The sequence below is a fragment of the Mirounga angustirostris genome, unplaced genomic scaffold (assembly GCF_029215605.1).
Source record: "Mirounga angustirostris isolate CCGP_5_RB_7025 unplaced genomic scaffold, mMirAng1.0.hap1 SCAF_10, whole genome shotgun sequence".
NCBI classification, from domain to species: Eukaryota; Metazoa; Chordata; class Mammalia; order Carnivora; family Phocidae; genus Mirounga; species Mirounga angustirostris.
Genome location: NW_026991718.1, coordinates 21,955,179 through 21,975,530, shown reverse-complemented (window position 1 = coordinate 21,975,530; position 20,352 = coordinate 21,955,179). Strand labels below are relative to the sequence as shown.

Sequence of the window (20,352 nt, the reverse complement as noted above, 5' to 3'; positions counted from 1 at the left end):
CTTAGAGATTAGCCGGGTTTTGCTTTTTGTTTTTTAAGACTCTGTTTATTTGAGAGAGAGAGAGTGAGTGAGTGAGAGAACACAAGCTGGGGGAGAGGCAGAGGGAGAAGCCAAGCCCTCGCGGAGCAAGGAGCACGACGTGGGGCTCGATCCCAGGACCCTGAGATCATGACCTGAGCCGAAGGCAGAGCTACCCAGGTGCCCTTAGAGATTAGCCTTTACAAACACCTTCACCATAGGAATTCTTCAACGGCAAGCTCCTGGTGCATTTATCATTTCACTTAAAACTTTTACTGACTCTTCAGTGAACATCTCTGGGCAGGAAGGTAAATCTGTTGCCTTAGTGCTTATTAGGAATGCAGTTTTAGTAACACAGAGCAGTTCCCGCTAGACCAACGTCAACTTCACTTTCACACAAAGTGCCAGCGAAAATCAAGAGATGAGGTATGAATCTAATTGGTTAAATGTGATTAAGTTATTGGCTGATTATGCAATAATAAGCTATTGGTTAATTATGGAGTTGGAATATGAAATGATTTTCTTCAAAAATGTGTACCTACTTAACAAATCTACAGAGACAGAAAGTAGATCAGTGTTTCCTAGGCGTGGCGGGATCAGGAAGGAGGGGGGTGTGATTGTTAGTGGGTACAAGGTTTCTTATAGAGGGGACGAAAATTTCTAACATTAGACTGTGGTGATGGTTGTTCAACCCTGTGAATATATTTAAAAACATTGAATTGTATACTCAAAGTGGGCAGATTATATGGTATATTAATTGTATCTCAATAAAGCTGTTTTTTGGGGGGGCTCCTGGCTGGCCTAGTTGGTAGAACATGTAACTCTTGATCCTGGAATTGTGAGTTGGAGCCCCATGTTGGGCCTAGAGCTGACATTTAAAAAAAAAAAAGTGGGTTTTTTTGGGGTTTTTTTAAGATTTATTTATTTGGGGGCGCCTGGGTGGCTCAGTCGTTAAGCGTCTGCCTTCGGCTCAGGTCATGATCCCAGGGTCCTGGGATCGAGCCCCGCATCGGGCTCCCTGCTCGGCGGGAAGCCTGCTTCTCCCTCTCCCACTCCCCCTGCTTGTGTTCCCTCTCTCGCTGTCTCTCTCTCTGTCAAAATAAATAAATAAATAAATCTTTAAAAAAAAAAAGATTTATTTATTTGAAAGAGAGAGGGAGAGAGAGCACAGGGGAGGATAAAGGGAGGGGCAGCAGGAGAGGGAGAAAGAGACCCAAGGAGACTCTGCGTTGAGCATGGAGCCCCATGTGGGGCTCCATCTCACGACCCTGAGATCATGACCTGAGCCAAAACCCAGAGTTGGACACTTAACCAACCATGCCACCCAGGCTCCCCAAAAGGTGCTGTTTTTGTGTTGTTTTTTTTTTAATCAAATAGCTAATAAATTGTAGAGCTGGGAAAACATTGTGCCTATTTAAAAGACAGGAATAAAAATCATCCATACTTTGCTGCATACAGTTTCATACTTGATTAATATGAAATAATAATCATTTGAAATACATTAAGGCAGGAAATATTTGCTCTTCCTTTTAATCACACAGTGTTTTAAAAGCTGACTATCTCAGCCTAATAAATGAAATTTAAATGTAATAAACAAAGGTGGCTAATAGTTGAAGCCAAAGTCATGGACATTTATGACATAATGATTTGTCCATGTTCCCTACAGGTTTATTTAGAATAAAAATCAGTAGCTCTTACAAAATAGTGATAAGGAAGCTGGATTCTCACTGTCCATCTTGATGCTTCTAAACTGATCTGGTTAGGACAGCCAGAAGGTTGAGGTTGGAAAGGATGTGATCTCATCCTTATGATGTCAGTATGCACTGATAAGGGAAAATAGAGACACTCAGATTTGAGCTGTGAAGCAGGGCTCTTGTGTAAGCATCACCCTATCTCATGGTACGTTCGTCAGACTCACTGCTGTCTGCCGAGGAGAGAACCTTTACACTTTCCTACCTTGGGAAGATAGGCCAGGCTCCACTAGTTCTAATCTCCTTGGGAAGTCCTCACTGCGGGGCGTGGGGCTCGCCCAGGGCTCACTGGTGGTCATGGAGGCCTGACTGAGGCAAACAGGAGAGGAACTGGCTGGGAGAGGTAGGGATTTCTGGCTCAGCCGAAAGCAAGCAGGGAGCTACCAACACCTGCCTAGCGTGCCTTGCAATTTGGAGATTGCTGGCTAGGGCTTCTTCTTCTTCTTCTTTTTTTTTTTTTTTAAGATTTACTTATTTATTTTAGAGAGAGAGGGTGGGGGGAGGGGCAGAGGGAGAAGGAGAGAGAAACTCAAGCCAACTCTGTGCTGTGTGTGGAACCTGACACTGGGTTCGATCTCACAACCCTGAGACCATGACCTGAGCTGAAATCAAGAGTCAGACGCTTGACTGACTGAGCGCCCCCTGGGTCGGGTTTCTTAGTGCACCAGCAGATCCTACCCAGGCCACTGGCAGGTTTTCGGGAACACGAGGCCCTACTTCAGGGTTTCTCAACCTGTCTTGCGGTAATCACCACCCACCCCAAGTGAGCCTTTTAAGATTTTTTTTTTCCTATTTGTCATCTTCCCCCATGAAATTTTAGTACCACAGATACTCTCTCTTTCCAGATAGATAGATACGGTCACCTACTGTGCCTTCAGAAAGCCACAAATCATTGTAATATCTTAAAAAAAATGTTTCACCACAACCTCCTCCCCCTCACGCAAGCATGAATTTTCACCCCCGTCGGAGAGGTCCCACCCCAGTTGAGAATGCATGCCCTGGATGGAATGAAAGGTCTAGGCGGGGCCCCTCTCTGCGCACACTTAGAGTGAGTGGTGAGGTCAGTCCCATGGAGAAGATGATCAGGTGGCCCAGTGTCCCATCACTAACCAGGATGGGCCCTGACTTGAGATTCCAGCACAGCTAGAGGAGTGTCCTCCAAAATCACGCAGTCCCCGCGCCATCTGTTCAGCCTGCCTGCCGTCCTCCAGGCTCCGCCACCACGTCCTCCTCCCCGGCAGAAACAGCCCTCTGCCTGGCGACTGGCTTGCTGTGAGGGAAAGCGGGGTGCTGGTGGAGGGGCACAGCTCTCCCCGCCAGTGGCTCACCCTCTTCCCGTGCTCTCCTCCAGCCCCTCACCCTGTAGGCCTCTCCCAGAACCTCTTGCTCTGCCTGTGTTCCTTCTCCCCAAGTGAAAGCATAACATTTACCAGGTTTCCCCAGTCTTGCACTGACTAGAGGGGCCTTTACACTCTTCACTGCACATTTCTTTAATCTCCTCAAGCCTCTTTAAAGGTCTCCTAAAGTATCTCCCTGCCCCCACAGAGGAATGGATGTCCCAGACCCCAGCACCTACAGGCAGTCACCACGAGAACTCTCTGGAGCCTGGTCTCCCTAGTAATTAAGAGCTGCAGGACATTGGTAGCTGTCTCTTCCTGGCTATGAGAGATCCTGCAGCATAAAGCTAGTCACAGCATACACTCCTTCCCCTGGGACCCTGGGGTCATACTCTAGGATCACGAACCTCTTTGTCCCTTAGAACCCTTGCCTCGTCCCTTCTGACCTAGGCCATGCGCTTTCGTTTCGAAAAACGTTAACAAACGAAGGAGTCCTCTGAGATGATGCTGTCTAGTCCACCCCTCTTGTGGAGCACCCGCTCTGCTCCAGGCACCGGGCTAGGCCTTTCATACACATTATCTAATTCAGTATTTATAGTAGCCCTATGAGGTAGGTTCCCATTTTACAGATAGTCACAGAGAAGGTTGAGTAACTTGCCAGGATGGTGAAATCAGGACATAAACTCAGGTCCATCTGATTCCAGACCATTTACTGCATTGTCCCAGCTATGAAAACATGTTCCCAGTTGAAAAAACCATTTTCCCCAGCTATGTCCAGCGGGGCTCCACTGTAGGTATAAAAATACTGAATTTGCCATTCTTAAAAGATGACACATGGCTAATAAAAAGGCAGGACTTAAAACCACATTTGTTTGTTCCCTCTCTGCTGCTTCCTCGGGGGTCACAACACGAGGGCTCCTGCAAGTCGGTGATTAGCCCTTAAAGGATAAAGAATGACTTGTACTTCCCCAGGCCCGCCAGACGTTCATGCCTCAACCCCCTGCAGACAGGAGCGAGGCAGGAGCCCATTCTCAGAACGTGGAAGCAGGAGCAAAGCAGGACTGGCCCCCATGCTAACCTGAGGGCGAGCCATCTCAACGTTGGCACCCCCCTGCTGGCGTGGGGGTGGAAGGTGGCAGGGATCCTGGCAGGCTGACATTGTTCTCTCTCTCTCTTTCCTGAACCCCTTGCGATATTCTTTCTGGAGAAGAAATAGTGCATTGATTTGGGATTTAGTCATGTTTCATCCCATCTGCCTTTTCCCTGGCCTCTAAAACCACAAACCTGGCTGAGGAATTCCGGTCCACAGTGTGGGCTTTGAATAGCTTTGTGTAGGGAGAGGTTTTGAAAAGAAAGGAAAGTGGTATCTACTCCTCAGATGGAATGTGTTAAGCCATCGAGGAAGAATGCGAGGGTTTTAGCTGTTAGGGTCCGTCAGCAGTTCGGGTGCTGAGTCATCCAGCGTGGGGATGGATTCCTGAGAACTGAAGCTTCGTGATGACATCATTCTTGCAAGATTGTCTGGGATCTGTTGTAGCCGCCTGACAAGTTCTTACCTTGGGGATTTTCATCACATGGGTTTTTTCCCCAACCACACTTAATACCCATCATGCCTTCTAACTAACTTCTAACTTCTAACATCCACTTTTCTATCAACTAGAATTTGGCAAACTGGGACTTTCACAGGTCTGTCTCATTGTCATGCCTGCTCCAGGGCATTCTTGGGACAATGTGTGCTCCTCACCTGATCACTCAGCACCCATCCTCCTGACAGTTCTCCATTTAGTCAGCACTTGTTTCAGTGGTGAGCCATGCTAGTCTGAAGGGATGAAGGCCAAGGAGGAGGGCAGGAACATGCCCGAGGGTACCTCCCCAGACTCCTGGGATCGGGGAAGACACCGTGCTTTAAATGTGGTGCCAGTCAGTAAATATGTGATGACTAGTTAATACCTCAGTGGAGTCTTAGAAGATGAGTAGGAGTTAGTCTAGGGAAGAGTCCAAGCGAGATATTTGCGTGAATGAAGACCCAAGTTTCCACAGGTGAATAGGAAGAGGTGAGAGATGAAACTAGGCAAGTGTGCTAGGGAGCCTCATGCGCCATGCTGAAGAGCTAAAATTGTATCCTAAGGAAGATGAGAAGCATTCAAAGGGCTTTAGGCATGGAGGTAAAGTGGCCAGATTTACAGCAGTGTGGAGGCTGGGTTGGAAGGGGCCAGACTAGTCAGGGAGTTAATGCCATCCTCTAGAGGTGATGTGAGCATGAAGTAGGGTGATGGGAGGAGGGATGGAGATGAGAGGACAGATTTGAGAAATATTTAGGATTTAAACTTGGCAACCGGTGAATAATTCGTTCTGTGGGAGGGCAATATCCAGAAGACCCCCAGACTTCCAGTGTGGGAAAGATAAGGGGCCCCGTGTTCAGGCAGGGGTGTGAGTTCATTTGGGGCATGCCGAGTTAGAGTTCCCCGCAGGGGACATGAGCCTGGTCGAGCAGACTCATGGACAGTTGGATACACGAATCCGAAGACAGGAGAGTGTATGCTGAAGATACCGACTTGGGACTCATCGTGTTCATAGCAGTTGAAACTGTAACTGCACAGCAGTAGAGATCCCCCTGGAAATTATGGGGAATGAGAAGGACAGTGGGCCAAGGACGGAAGCCAAGGGAATGCCAATATTGTTAGTGCAGGAGAAGGGAAAGGGCCCCGTGATAGAGACGAAGGAAAGTCAGAGACACGGAACCCAGGAGAGTCCCCTGCTGCTCTGTGCTTCTCTCCCTCCTGAATATTCCACTGAAGCCCCAGTCCCACCGCCCCACCCCGCCCCGGCTGTCTTATTCCTCATCGTAAGCTCCTTTACATCCTTAACTCTCCAGAAAGCCTTCGCAGGTCAAAGCTGCGCCTATCCCAAAGCCCGTTTGCTGCAGCCTCCAGCCATCCCTCATCTACCCTCCTGTAGAGATTCCTGTATCTTCGAGCCTCGTGCAATTCACTTACGATGCCTTGACCTCCTTGCCTGACCGTTCTGTTTATCTACATCACCATTTTTCTCTCCACCCCACTGCTGCCATCCTGTCAGATGACTTCAGTGCCACGAGGGTGAACCATCACTGAGTCTCATAGTTCCCAGATGCCCTCATTTCCAGTGACTCTTCACCTCCCACTTCCATGAGACTGCCCAGGAAATGGTTAATACCTGCATGGCTTCCATTATATGGGAGTACACCTCACATCCTGCTCTCTGGGCACAACCAGCTCTCTCACCTCTTATCTCATTTCCCACTGCCCTTAGTTCCCTCTGTTTCCTTCTGACCTGTAGGCTCCCTCCTGACCTCTCCTCTTTCCTTAACCCGGTTAGACTAACTGGCTGTTCATCGGAGGTGCTATTTCCTAAAACCTTCGCTTTCTTTGCACTCCCACTCTCCCCCACACCTGACGAGGGCAACGCAAGGTCACAGTCTCTTCTCTACTCCTGCTCCAAGCACACGGAGGAAAGTGGGTCCCCGTACAGAGGGACAGCATTAGACATTCACCGTCTTCACTCTGTCATCCCCGTCATTCTTCAGTGCTATAGAAAACCTAAGCCTTCCCACGGGGAAATAGGAAAATTCAAGCCTTAGCCAAAAGCCCAATCTTTCTTTCCCAAAATAGCTTCTCCACCTGCTCTGTTGCTGGATTTCCACACAGATGACCTTGGTACAGCTCCTGACTGCCCTTTACCCCCTTTATTCTTCCCTCGGGCAAGTTACTTAACCTCCTCGAAACCTAGTTCCTCAGTTTTAAAATCAGGACCCTCCAGTGTTGCTGCCAACCTCTGGGGCGCTTAGTGCAAATTAGAAGAAGGTGCCCCTTTGGCCAGGCACACAGCGTGATGAGCTGAGCATGGCCTGCAGACCACAGTGCCCCCCTCACCTGGGCACCCTGGTGCAGTGCCACCTTGAATCCCGGGGCCCCAACCACACCCACCTCTCCACGGGGTCTTGTGAAATCAAGGCCACGGTAGGCACAGCACCCAGGCAAGAGCCTGACTGTGCAGAAGCTCAGACGAAAGAGTTAACTTGGCCCACTTGGACTTGCATCAACACGTGGGCGTGCTCTGCTGGGACAGCACCAGCTCCATGAGGTTCGTCAGTGCGCGCCCATTTCTCATCAAGAGAGGGGAGCCCTGAGAGACTGGAAGTGAGCTGGTAGGTGAGGGGGTGGGACAGTCCGACGGGGAGGAGAAGGGAAATGAGTAACAACCTCCTGAGGGCAAGAATGCCTCAGGCTCTGGGGCAGAAGTTGCCCACCCCAAACCCACACCCCAACTCTAGGGTGCTGCCCTCAGGAGCTCCCACCTCGCAGATGCTCCCCGGGGGGCCTCTCGCTAGCTGCACCTGAGTGTCATGCCCCCTACCCCACCAGCCCCGCAGAGCGCCTGGGCCCTTCCCCCTGCCCAGCCCCCCTGGAGGGCGCAGGTAGGCCGGGCGTGTTTTGCTGTCCTTTCACTCCACTCCTAGTCCACTTGCCTCCGCAAGTGCCACACGCCAGGACTTCTCCAAACCCAGGAGTGTGAAGGCCCCGTCCATCCTGTCAGAGCGGCTCTTCCTTAAGAGGATATCACTGTGCGAAGGCAGCGAATAGTAACCACCTGGGTATTTTTATGGAAGAAAGATGAATTATGCCATCACCCCTTCTGGCACAGAAATAATTTTCAGTAAAAGGTTAAAACCATCATGTTGTATCAATGAGAACTGTTCCATTATTCCAAGAATGATTGATTGGAAAGTACTTTCCTTACAGGAACATCAAAGTGATACAATGCAGCTTCCACTTTTAAAGCACTTTCCATTAAAAAAAAGCATACCGACGTATAAAAATAGTTATACTGAAGATGTGAATCAACAGCCGAGGAATTTATTGGCACTTGAAAGCCTTGTGATATAAATAGATTCAACAATGAGAATGAATCTCAAGTAACTCTGGGCTGTGGCAACCTAACCTCCACTTTCACTGACACAAAAGAAAGTCACATGTAGTTCAGCGAGTCCTCTGGCCACCTTGGAAGAGAACACAATGGAACTAGGTCCAACAGGGCAGGTCAACTCAAAGCAGTGGGTGAGGCAGTAGGAGAGACAGAGGGGACAGAGATAGGGCCTCTGCCCTCAAAGAGTTTTCAGACTGTCCCAGACTGTAGGCCTGACAAAACACAGCCCCCAGTACCGTGGCCTGAGGGAGGGACAAAGAAATAGGAGATAGAAGGGAGAAAGCTGTTTCCTAACTTGGTGATTTCCTTCCTTCTCCCCTCTCTCCCTGCTTCCCACAAACAGTCGCTCTGTGGTGTAATGTGAACAGAACATGGAAATCAGTTGGGTCTGGATGCAAACTGCCACTTACCAGCCATGTGACCCCAGATAAATTATTTCATGTCTCTAAGATTCGGTCCCCACAAGGGTTGCAGGGGTCAGGGGGCTGTGGTTGTAAAGATGAAATGTCTTGGGTGTGTATGTAAGCACCAGCTTTGCTGCTTCCTGATGCAGAGCAAACAATAAACGTTCACTCCCTTCCTTACCCTTCCACTCCTCTGTGAAGGTTAAGTAGTACTTACTTTTCCACACCTTTCATGCTTAAATTTCAAAGAGCTTTTCCATCTTGGGATATAATGTGATTTTCAAGGTAGCCTTTGCTGGTCTTCATGGTTCTGAGTTGATGGCCCCTATCCTCCAAGGGCTTTCCTACTTCTCTGTGTTTTGGGACTCAGAGGCCCAACAGCTGCCCTCTTTGTAAAGAAGAACATGCAATACCCACCACCACCACCACCCCACCTGAGACCAGGGCAGCTGAGAAGTGGCCCGTCGGCAGTCCTTGACTGAGCATATACTGTATATGAGCACGTATTGTATAAGGGTTGTGTAACTCTGAGGAGTCAAGGAAAGAACTGGACAAGATTTCTGACCTCTCATAAGACTTCAACATATGGGTGTCACCTCAGTCGAGGTTCTTGGTTCTTGGTTGAAACAACAGCCCAGTTGCAGTCCTGGTATGAGGCACCAGACGCTATCACCATGGTGGCAGCCCCTAACATCTCAGACCTCAGTTCTTCTGCAGTCACTGTCATGGCCGGAAAGTTCCTCCCAGTCCCCTTGACCTGCAGGGGGATGTCACTGCCTAGTCCTTCGCTGAAAGGGAAACTGGATGAGATGACGAGACGGGGATTCTCAATGCAGGGAGGAGCATCTCTCAGTTCAGTTCACCCCAGCTTGGAGTCGATGTCCACTTAATTGAATTAAGAGAAAGGAAAATTATTCAGAGGATGAAATTGGCTCCTTTGTAAATTCACAAAGCGACTGATGAAATTTTACTAAAGAAGTTTTGAAAATCAACTTGTATTAAAAACTTTAAAATGTTTGCTTATCTAAGTAAAACTGACAAGTTGTCGTAGGCCTATATACCCTGCAGAGTTTCACCAGTGATTAGCATTTTGTCACATTTGTTTTACTGCTGCCTCTCAAAGTACATAAATATACTTTTTTTTGGATGAGTCATTTGAGAGTAAGTTGCAGACATCATGACTCTTCACCTCTTACTACTTCGGGAGAGACATCCTGAGAACAAGGACATAACAAAACTACAATATAATTATCAAATTCAGGAAATTTAACACTGAAATAATCTTTTATGCACAGTCCAATAATGTCTCAAAAGTGTTTTTTATAATTTTTTTGGTCCAGGAGGCAATCCAAGAGTTTGTATGGCATTTAATTGTCATGCTCTTTTAGCTCCTTAATAGGAAACAGGTCCTCAGCCTTGTCTTTCATGATATTGATATTTTTTTGAAAATCACAAGTTTACTCTTTCATAGAATTTTTCTCCATTTAGGTTTGTCCAGTGCTTCCCCGTGATCTGAGTTAGGTAACGTGTTTTAGGCAGGAATACCACATAAGTGACATTATGTCCTTGTCAAGGCCCCACATCGGGGAGCATGCGATGGCAGTTTGTCTCATTATTGGTATGTTGCTCACTTGATCAAGGTGGTGTCCCCCAGGTTTCTCCGCTAGACCATTATCTGTTATGAATAGGCCATCTCTATGGAGATACTTTCAAACTTATAAATATTGTATTCTCATCAAACCTTTATCCAGCAGTTTTAAAAGCATCCATTGATGATTCTTGCCTGAATCAGTTGACGGCTACAAGTGATTTTTCAAACTTCTGTATTTACTAATTGGCATTCTACTTTAAGAAGAGTTTTCCCTTCTACATTATTTATTTTTTCATTTATCTATTTAAAATCAGTATACACTCGTGAGTTCATTTTTTTTTTAAAGATTTATTTATTCAGGGGTGGGAGAGGGGCGGAGGGTGAGGGAGTCCCAAGTAGGCTCCACATGGAGCACAGAACCTGACTTGGGGCTCGATCTCACAACCCCAAGATCACGACCTGAGCCAAAACCAAGAGTCAGATGCTTAACTGACTGCACCACCCAGGCACCCCAGATTCATGGATTCTTAATAAATTTTCAAGTGATTGTTAACAACTTATCTCTTATCCATCCCTTCTATACATCACTTCTGCATTTGTGGATGGGTCAACCTCATTGCATGCAGATTTCTTTTTTATGTGGACTTGAACATTTAACCTATAGCCCACTATTTACAAAGGCAGACAGGAAATAGAAAACTGAACTTTTTATGGGATTTTTGGTTGAACACATAGGTTATCAAAGTGTTTTTAAGTAGCTGGGGCAAAATGAGATACCCTGAGAAGACACAAGGGAACAGGCCCTTCTAAAGAAAGGAAAGGGGTTTTGCAGGAAGACATGAGAAGGTAAAGAAGAGTGGCATGATCATACTTCATGACTGGACACAGAAAGGGGAGCGTGGCAGCACAAAGTGGGGTGGGGGAAGGGCAGGGCGATGGAATGAATAGGGGAGTAAGGTGGAAAGGTTAAGTTAAAGTAGCAACATGAGGGGCGCCGGGTGGCTCAGTCGTTAAGCATCTGCCTTCAGCTCAGGTCATGATCCCAGGGTCCTGGGATCGAGCCCCGCTTCGGGCTCCCTGCTCAGCAGGAAGCCTGCTTCTCCCTCTCCCACTCCCCCTGCTTGTGGTCCCTCTCTCACTGTGTCTCTGTCAAATAAATAAATCTTAAAAAAAAAAAAAAGTAGCAACATGAGTTCTGTGAACTGAATTGGGGTAAGAAAACTGAGAAGCTAGGAATGACAGATTCACAAAAGCCCTATGAGATATTAATCGTTCCATTATTTATAGAGAACTCACAGAGAATTTACACTAGTTTTCCCAATGTCACAGAGCTAGTAAGTGGCAAAGCCAAGATTCAAATACGAATCTATCTGACTTCAAAGCCCCACCGCTAGAAGAGAAACATCTATAGTAGAAGAACGGAGGTGGAATTAGGGCTCATGATAAAAGGCCTGCTAGGTTCCTATATGCCAATCATAACACTTAATTAACCCTGGCCCACAGTAAGTCTCAAAAATTATCCCAACCATACACTTTAATCAGCAATAAGCTGAGGGCACTTAGATATTGCCAAAGTTTTCAAAACTTACATTACACTCCTTCATGACTCAGTGCCCCCCTCCCCCCACCCCTGCCTATATAAAAATCAGCTTTATTGAAATATCATTTTCAGACATAAGATTTCACCCATTTTAAGTGTATGATTCAATGAGTTTTGACAAACGTAGAGTAATTTAACCACCAATCATAATTACAGAACTTTCTATCACTCCAGAAAGTTCCCTGTGCAGCCCCTGTGAAGTTGATCTCCTCCAGCCCCTGGTCTGCTTTTTGTTGATATACTTTTGACTTTTCTAGAATTTCATATAAATGAAATCATACAAGATAGTATGTAGTCTTTTGTGTCTGGCTTCTTTCACTTAAGATAATGCTTTTGAGATTCATCCATGTTGCATTAGCACTTTGTTCCTTTCTGTTGCTAAGTAGTGTTCCACTCTATGGATGTACCACATTCATCCATTCAAGGATATCTGGATCGTTTCCAACTTGGAACAATCACAAAGCTCCTATAAACATTCACATGTAAATCTTTATGTGCATATGTTTCCATTCCTCTTACATTAATACCTAAGAGGAGAACTGCTAGGCTATATAAGTGTTTGCTGAATAATGTAAGAAACTGTCAAAACTATTTCCCAAAGTGTCTGTATCATTTTGCATTCCCGCAACAGATAAGAATTCCAGTTGTTCCACTGGAACAAAAGTCAGTATTTTCAGCCTGTTTAATTTAGCCTTCCTAATGCGTATGTAGTATTATCTCAGTGTGTTTTTAATCTGCACTTACCTAATGTTTAATGATGTTGAACATCTTTTTATATACTTATTTGCCATTGTCTGTCTTCTTTAATGAAGTCTCTGTTCAAATCTTTTGCTTACTTTTAATGGGGTTTTTGTCTTTTGGGGTTGCACTATTGAAATATTAAGAATGCTCTCTCAGATATATGGGTTTAAGATTTTAGTAATTATTTATTTGAGAGAGAGAGAATGAGCAGGGGGTGGGGAGAGGGAGAGGACAGGGGACAAGCAGACTTACAGCTGAGCATGGAGCCTGACATAGGGCTCAATCCCAGAACTCTGAGATCATGACCTGAACCAAAATCAGACACTTAACCGACTGAGCCACCCAGGTGCCCCATCAGATATATGTTTTACCAATATTTTCTCCCAGTTCATGGCTTGTTTTTTGGCATTCTTTTAAAGGACAAAAGTTTTAAATTTTGATAAAGTCAAATTTATCAGTTTTTTAAGTGTTTTGTGCATTTGGTACCCTAAGAAATCTGCCTAACACAGGGTTACAAAGATTTTCTCCTCTATTTTCTTCTAGGTGTTTTGTTGTTGTAACCCTTATATTTGGGTCTATGGCCCATTTGGAGTTAATTTTTGTGTATGGTGTGAAGTATCATGTTTTTCCATATGGATATCCATTTCTTCATCATTTGTTGAAAAAGCTATCCTTCCCTCCACTGAATTACCTTGTTAAAAATAAGTTGCTGGTCTATTCATAGACTCTCTTTCTGTTGAAGTGATCTACAGTGTCTATCTTTCCATCAATATCTCACTGTCTGATTACTATATCTTATGGTAAGTCTTGAAATCAGTTTATATCCTCCAACTTTGTTCTTTTTCAAAATTGTTTTATCTATTCTAGGTCCTTTGTATTTCCATGTAAATTTTAGAAATCAGTTTACCAATTTCTAAAAATTTCTAACTGGGATTTTTTTATTGGAATTACACTGAATCTATACATCAGTTTAGGAAGAATTTACGTGTTAACACTATTGAGTTTCCCTATTTATGAAAATGGTTTATTTCACCATTTATTTGTTTTCATTAATCTCTTTTACTTTCCATAGTAAGAGTGTATAAATCTTGCACATATTCATTCATATTGCACAGATTCATTTAACCCTAAATACTTCACATTTTTATGCTAATTGTAGTGGTATGTTTTGATAATTTAGATTTTTTTACTGTTCATTGCTACTATATACAAATACAATTGATTTTTTTATATTGACTTTGTGTCCTGCCTGTGACCTTGCTAAATCTACTATTTCTAGTAGATTTTTGCTGGATTTCTTAGGATTTTTTATGCCATCAGCTAAGAAAGAGTTTTACTTCTTCCTTTCAAATCTGCTTGCCTTTTCTTTTTTTCTTTTCTTATTGCACTGGCCAACAATCCAGTGTGATGTCAAACAGAAGTAATGAGTACAGACATCCTTGATTTGTTTCCAGTATCAAGGGAAAATCATTCAATCTTTCTCATTAAGTATGATGCTAACTGTGGATTTTTAATAAACGCCCTTTATCAAGAAAATCAAGTTATACCTTCTATTTCAAATTTGCTGGATTTTTATTATAAATGGATGTAGAATTTTTTCAAATGCTTTTTCTGCTTCTACTAAAATTATCATAAGGTTTTTAATTTAGTGAACTACATTGATTTTTTTAATGTTAATTTTAAATGTAATTAGTTTTGTTTTTTTTTAAATTTTATTTATTTGACAGAAAGAGACACAGCAAGAGGGGGAACACAAGCAGCGGAAGTGGGTGAGGGAGAAGCAGGCTTCCTGCAGAGCAGGGAGCCTGATGTGGGGCTCGATCCCAGGACCCTGGGATCATGACCTGAGCCAAAGGCAGACACTTAACGACTGAGCCACCCAGGCGCCCCTAAATGTAATTAGTTTTAAAGTTAAACTAATCTTACATTCCCGGGATAAACCCTATTAGTCATGAGATGCGTGCACGCGCACACACACACGCACACACACACAGAGTTTACTAAATTTTTTTAAGGTTTTTGCATCTAAGTTCATGAGAAATATTGATCTGTTTTGTCTTTATTTTTTTTAATTTCTTTTTTTCTGCACCTTTGCAGTCTCTACGAACACAGTGTGTAGCACTAAGAATGAAAGGAAATCAAGTTGTGAAAATCACTGTTGCCTAAATAATGCTTCCAGTGCCACCAAACACTGTGTTTCCCTGGCTTTGGCTATAATGGGAAGCAATTTCAATAGTCTTTCAGATATAAGTACAATGCTTTTTATACTTTCTTAAAAATCTTGTCTGCAACTAAATACCCCACTAGCCAACAGGAATATATAAAACTGATTTCTGGCAGTGATGCTAGAATGTTTCCCCTCAGCCCTGTGCCTTTGCTCTGGTCAGGCCACAAGATAAAGGTGAGAGAGGTACAGAAACATGACTTACTGTTCATGAAGTATTTTTATTCTCTTTTCTTTTTTTGAAAAATATAAGCTTATAACAATAAGCTTAAGCAATAATATAAAAGATACATAAAGGAAAAAATACTGCCCCCATTCCTTGTAAATAAGAAAACCAAATATTAGCACTGTTGCGTTGCTCTGCTGTAAACTAATGGAGGGCAAGAGCCCTGTCTCTCTTTCTCCATTGTTTCCGTCAGGAAAGACTAATACAAACAATTCCAAAGCATCTAGCATGGTGCCTGACACATTTTGGGCACTTAGAAAACATTTATGGGAGGAAGGAAAGTGTTGAATTCACACCTGCGTTACTATGACTCCTTGGCAAGTTTAATACTGACTGCTTTATCTGTGTAAACAAGGGGAAATGTCATTCTCCTTAAAGCCATTCACTGTCTCATGAGCTCATTCTGTTCCTTCCTCCTCCTGTGTCTTTGTTCCTTGAGGCCTTCCTTCTCTATAATCTGCCTCATCTATAAGAACTCCCTTCTACAGGGAGGCTGTCTTCAAACTCTTTCTGAGGATCCAACAGCATTTATAAACTCTGCCACACTATTTAGCATTTAATCCACAGTGGATTCTACCCCTTTGCTAGCACCCATCACTGTCCTGGGCATATAGCTCCTTAAAACTTCAGTTGCAACTGGACCAATGTTTCATGGCAAGACTCTTCATGAAGCCTGAAGTATAGCCTCAAGATTTGTTATGAAAATCATTGGGTGTAAGGAACAACAAACTGGGAAAAACTAGAAAATGAATCTCAAAGCTATTAAATACCAGAATGATTTTTGTTAGGTGAACACATGTATTACCCCACCTGAGGCGGAAGTCAACAGACTTTCTTTGGTGTTTTCTATTTCTATGGATCCATATATGTACTTTACCAACTCAGACCTTTGGAGCTTCAGAGAAAAGGGAAAGAAACTGTTGTGTCCCTATAGTTAGTTTGAAAACAATATCTGAATAGCTCTCACCACGGTCTGCATCCATTTTAATGGAGAAACAGTTAATTCTAGGACTAAAGCAGAGAACATACAAGATGAACCTGGAGCATCTTATAATATCCCAGAAAGTAAAGCACTCAAAAAACAAAACAATGAGGTTATGTCAAAGGGATACGGGAGCCAACTGAAAGAGCTCCCTATGGCCAAAGCTGGAAGGATTTGAGCAATGAAATAATGTAGTGCTGGATTATAGCCCAAAGAATAAAAAAAATTTTTAAAAAACCCATGAGTTCCTTCAGATATAATTAGGTGACTGAATAAATGAGGGGGGGGGGGGAGACAAATTTCCCATGGAGAATTCCAAATAATACTCTGCCCTACCCCTTAAGTGTGGACTACACTGAGTGACTTGCTTCCAAAGAGTACAGCATGAAGAGGGAGGGAAGTAACTTTACAGGGGGAAAAACCTGGCAAAGGCTGCCTTAGCTGAGTAACTGAGATTAACATTATCAGTGGCAAGGCCTGTTGACAGTATGTACCCTTGATATATGTGAAGAGAGAATGACACTTCACTTCTGTGGTCTTCCTCCCAAAAACCATAACCACAGTCTATGAGGAAAACAGATCCCAACCGAGGCACAGTCTACAAAATATCTGACCAGTCCTCAAAACTATCAAGGTCATTGAAAACAAAGAATGTCCAAGAAATTGTCACAGCCCCCAGGAGTCTAAGGAGACATGACAACTAAATGTAATAGGGTATCCTGGAGGAGATCCTGGGACAGAAAAAAAGGACATTAAGCAGAACTAGTGAAATCCGAATAAAGTACGGAGTTCAACTAATATCACTACCGTTTCATTCATTACCGGAGGTTTCCAGACGTTACCAAAACTGGATGTGGGGTATATGGAAACCTATGTACTATCCTTTTACTTTTTATGTAAATCTAAAATTCTTCTAAAATAAAAGGTGTACTTAAATATTTCTAAAATACAGTCTGGGCACCAGGTGATTACATGCTTATCTCCACAACTGTGCTTTTAATTACAGGGTGCTGGTGACAGTTTTGTGGGGGCTTTGGCCTTCTACCTGGCTTACTACCCAAGTCTGTCCTTGGAAGAAATGCTCAAGAGATCCAATTTCATCGCGACGGTCAGTGTCCGGGCTGCAGGAACACAGTCTTCTTATCCGTACAAAAAAGACCTGCCACTTGATCTGTTTTGATTGCTACTAACCCTAAAATAAATGTACCTGGAAATAAAATGTACTTGGGGGAGGGAGGTGGCCTCTCTTAGCTAGCCGCTTACTATAAAATATCCTCTTCTCCTTTTTTCGCAAATATGTTCATTTGTGAAGTCATCCTCAGCCTTTACTCTCTTATAATAATTTCTTCGCTTTTCACGTATTTGCAAGAGCCAGCCAAAATGAAGGATTCCATGACCAGGACCTGTACAAACATTACCACGATGAGGAACCAGCAAACTCACCTGCCAACAGATCATGAATGCTGTATGTCCACCACAGGGCAGGGCTTGTGGACAAACAATGTCTAGAGTCCGAGCAGAGAATGTTAAATAAGGAAGGGTCACATGAATTGGACTGTTCAAGCAGCTCCTAAGAGAGACAGTTGATACTCAGCATTGGTGTTGTCAAAGCTTCTGTTTTGCGAGAGAAGCCAGAAGTTTGGATGTTTATTGAAATTTTTTCAATGTTTAAGTATCAGCAATTGATTTTTGAAAAATGTAAACACCACCTGTGGGCCACATTCAGCTCATGTGCTGAACAGACAAGTCATTTGTTAAGCCAGATTTTAAGTTGTTGTTTTGCTTTTTTTTAATGGCGATTCATTTATGTCACAGACCCTTTATAGCAGGCTTAGCTAGGACCAGGTGAAGGATTTTTCTTGTAACCCAAAACCACTATGCATAGTTTCAACCAAAAAATAGCCAAGATCTCACCTATTATTGCTTTGAACCAAAGCTGTTTAACAAAAGATGCCAGAAAATAGCTGATCGACTCTAATGCCACAAGCCCCCGAAACTCAACAACTGTCTACATCTAATTCAGAAAGCTACACTTGCATGTCCTCCATAGACAGGCTGGGCCATGGAGAGGGAACACCTGTTACCTTGAAACATTGGTTTCATCCTTCTTGAGGCCATGGTTTGAGAATATGGACCAATGGCATTTTTTTCTAATTATATAAGCACAAAACAGAAGTTCTCGTGGGTTTTTTTTGTGTGTTACAAGGCTGGCCCCCTTATTCCTGTTCACCGTTACCCTCTCTGTTATTACATGGGAGTTTTTTCAAGATCACTCCGGAGAGTGACTCTGCCTTTCCTATGAGGTACAAAGAGGAGCAGACTGGAAAGTCTTGCACAAGTTTCATTATGGAAACTTTCTTTTATACGAACAATGGTTATTCTTCAGTAATGTAGTTGCTTTTTATTTCAAAGAGTGGGGGGGGAAACATCACCAAGAGACAATAGCACAGGCTATTTTAATATTTTTTATTAAGGGCTATAAAAATATCCAGAGAGATAAATAAATGTGATGCAATGATATATGTCCTAATATGAAGAACTTTCTTTCAGTACATTGTTTTTCTTCACAATGGCCTTCAAATCACAGGAGGCAGTGATTCCATGCCATTTCCTCTTCTTTTATTACATGCTGCACAATTTCTGAATCAGTATCCCACCCTCAGTATTCTCATTTATAAATCAAACTCGTTTTCAATCCATTGTTTAGAGGGAACGTATTTTCTTCTGTTCCACAAAGAGGACTTTTGTTTTCACTGTAAGAGAAAAATGGGTTGTAGCAGAAAACTAAACCATCACCATTTTTAAATAAAAATACGTATCAGACCACAAGCACTCTCCTTTCTCTCCTTTTACTATTCCTCTGACATGGGAATGGAAGAGATTGGCAAACTCAGTTCCTTGATCCCAGAGGCCAGAGACACCTAGAGAAAATGGGAAGGTAATCAAGGGAAGGCTCACCAGCTGATCAATGGCATCTTTGGTACCCCACAAGGTTATTTCTCCCCCAATGTGAAATATCCAAATCAAAAAACAAAACTAGGAACAAAACATGGAAAACATTCAATGTCTTCACTCAGTTAATGAACATTCTTGCAGGAGATGAGCAAGACCAGACTGAGAGCTGGACTCCAGAGAAAAAAGCAACAAGAACTGAGCAGACCAAGGAAGAAAAGGCAGTCTGGCTAGAGGACTAAATACACATCAAATCGTGTACTTTCCAGAGATGGCTTAATACCCAAATATGGATTTTCTAGTATGGTAATAGAATGAAAACTATAACCAAAATTTCATTATTGAAAATAACATAACAGTACAGCTCTCTGAAACAAAACCGAAAGTACTAATTGCCTGGGGCGCCTAGATGCCTCAGTCAGTTGAGCATTCAACTCTTGGGTTTCAGCTCAGGTCATGATCTCAGGGTCAGAGATCGAGCCCTGCTTCGGGCGCCGTGCTCAGCCCAGAGTCTGTTCAAGATTCTCTCTCCCTATCCCTTCCCCTCTACCACTCCCCCAACTAATGTGCGTGTGTGCGCATGCACGCACACCCACACGTACTCTCTCTAAATAAATAAAAATAAAATCTTTAAAAAAGTACTAATTGCCTGGATGAAAGATCAGAGATTGGATGCTGGGCAGTAAGGTTTTCACAGTTCCTATAATGCCTTATAGTACTCCCCAATTAAAAAAACAGTAATAATAGGAAGATTAATTTGGCTCCATGTCATAGAAAAAATAGGGAGCCTGAAGTTGAAAAGACTGGGTTTAAACCCTGGCTCTACCATTTATATCTGCTGTGAGGCCTTGGGCAAATTTCTCAAAATGTTCTGCCTTCGCTTCCCTAGGAGGGGGGGTAACTCCATCTCCCTCACAGGGTTGTTGCTGGATATACAATTGAATTGAAATGACATACTGCTATCCATAATCATAAACATAAATTAATTTTCTGTCAAAATATTTGCTGCCTAATTCATAGAAGAATGAATCTGTCAAGTTCTCTCCTTACATCTAACCTAAATCTATTCTGCTTCAATTAAAGTCTATATTGTCTTGTTTAGTCATCCAAGGAATCAAAACTGACAAGTTTTCATTTTCTTTATAAGCCTTCATACATTTGGCAAAGTTTAATAAGCTTACGCCTCAGCCTTTAATCCTTCCTCCTTGGAAATTAGCATCTAGTTCTTTATGAGGAAAAGGAGTTTGAAAAGACAGAGGCTGGTTCTAGCCAGAGTATACTATGAATGCTCAGATAATTGGGAACTTTTCTGTGTCTTTACCTGATTTCCTTTAAAAGCAGACTAACAAAACATTACCCTTAAACTAATCATTTACTCACTGCAGTAACTTCTGCTGGGAGGACTGCCAAGCTATTTGGTACCTTGGGCATTGGGGCAGGCCCACGGCGATTATCATGCTAGCCTGTGGGACATTCAGTAGGTGGGCAGAAAGCCAGACAGTCCACTATCCCAGAACATTCTCTTCTTCAGAAAAGACAAAGTTGTGCTGTCAAGGCTTAG

General features: G+C 43.4%; 3 protein-coding genes across 15 annotated transcripts in view; 1 reads left to right on the top strand and 2 right to left on the bottom strand.

Moving 5' to 3' along the window:
- Positions 1 to 20,352, bottom strand: part of MRPL33 (mitochondrial ribosomal protein L33) — an 86,901-nt gene that overhangs the window by 54,980 nt on the left and 11,569 nt on the right. The window contains exon 4 of one of the 3 annotated variants that reach the window (XM_045884325.3): positions 18,292 to 18,592. The exons of the other annotated variants lie outside the window; for them this stretch is intronic. Within the exon in view, the coding sequence (XP_045740281.1) occupies positions 18,543 to 18,592 (50 nt within the window). The 3' untranslated portion in view covers positions 18,292 to 18,542. Of the gene's footprint in view, positions 1 to 18,291; positions 18,593 to 20,352 lie in introns of those variants that run through there. 3 annotated transcript variants of the gene reach the window in all.
- Positions 1 to 20,352, top strand: part of RBKS (ribokinase) — an 89,331-nt gene that overhangs the window by 66,459 nt on the left and 2,520 nt on the right. For 6 of the 7 annotated variants that reach the window (XM_064572035.1, XM_054509670.2, XM_064572036.1 and 3 more), the window contains one exon: positions 16,846 to 17,134. In XM_064572035.1, the coding sequence (XP_064428105.1) occupies positions 16,846 to 17,019 (174 nt within the window). In that variant the 3' untranslated portion in view covers positions 17,020 to 17,134. Of the gene's footprint in view, positions 1 to 16,845; positions 17,135 to 20,352 lie in introns of those variants that run through there. The other variant, XM_064572033.1, reaches the window with a different exon arrangement.
- SLC4A1AP (solute carrier family 4 member 1 adaptor protein) overlaps positions 7,982 to 20,352 on the bottom strand; it is a 119,725-nt gene continuing 107,354 nt past the window's right edge. For 3 of the 5 annotated variants that reach the window (XM_064572012.1, XM_064572008.1, XM_064572009.1), the window contains one exon: positions 7,982 to 9,360. The gene's annotated coding sequence lies outside the window, so the exon portion shown is untranslated. Of the gene's footprint in view, positions 9,361 to 18,291; positions 18,593 to 20,352 lie in introns of those variants that run through there. The other 2 variants (XM_064572007.1, XM_064572006.1) reach the window with 2 other exon arrangements.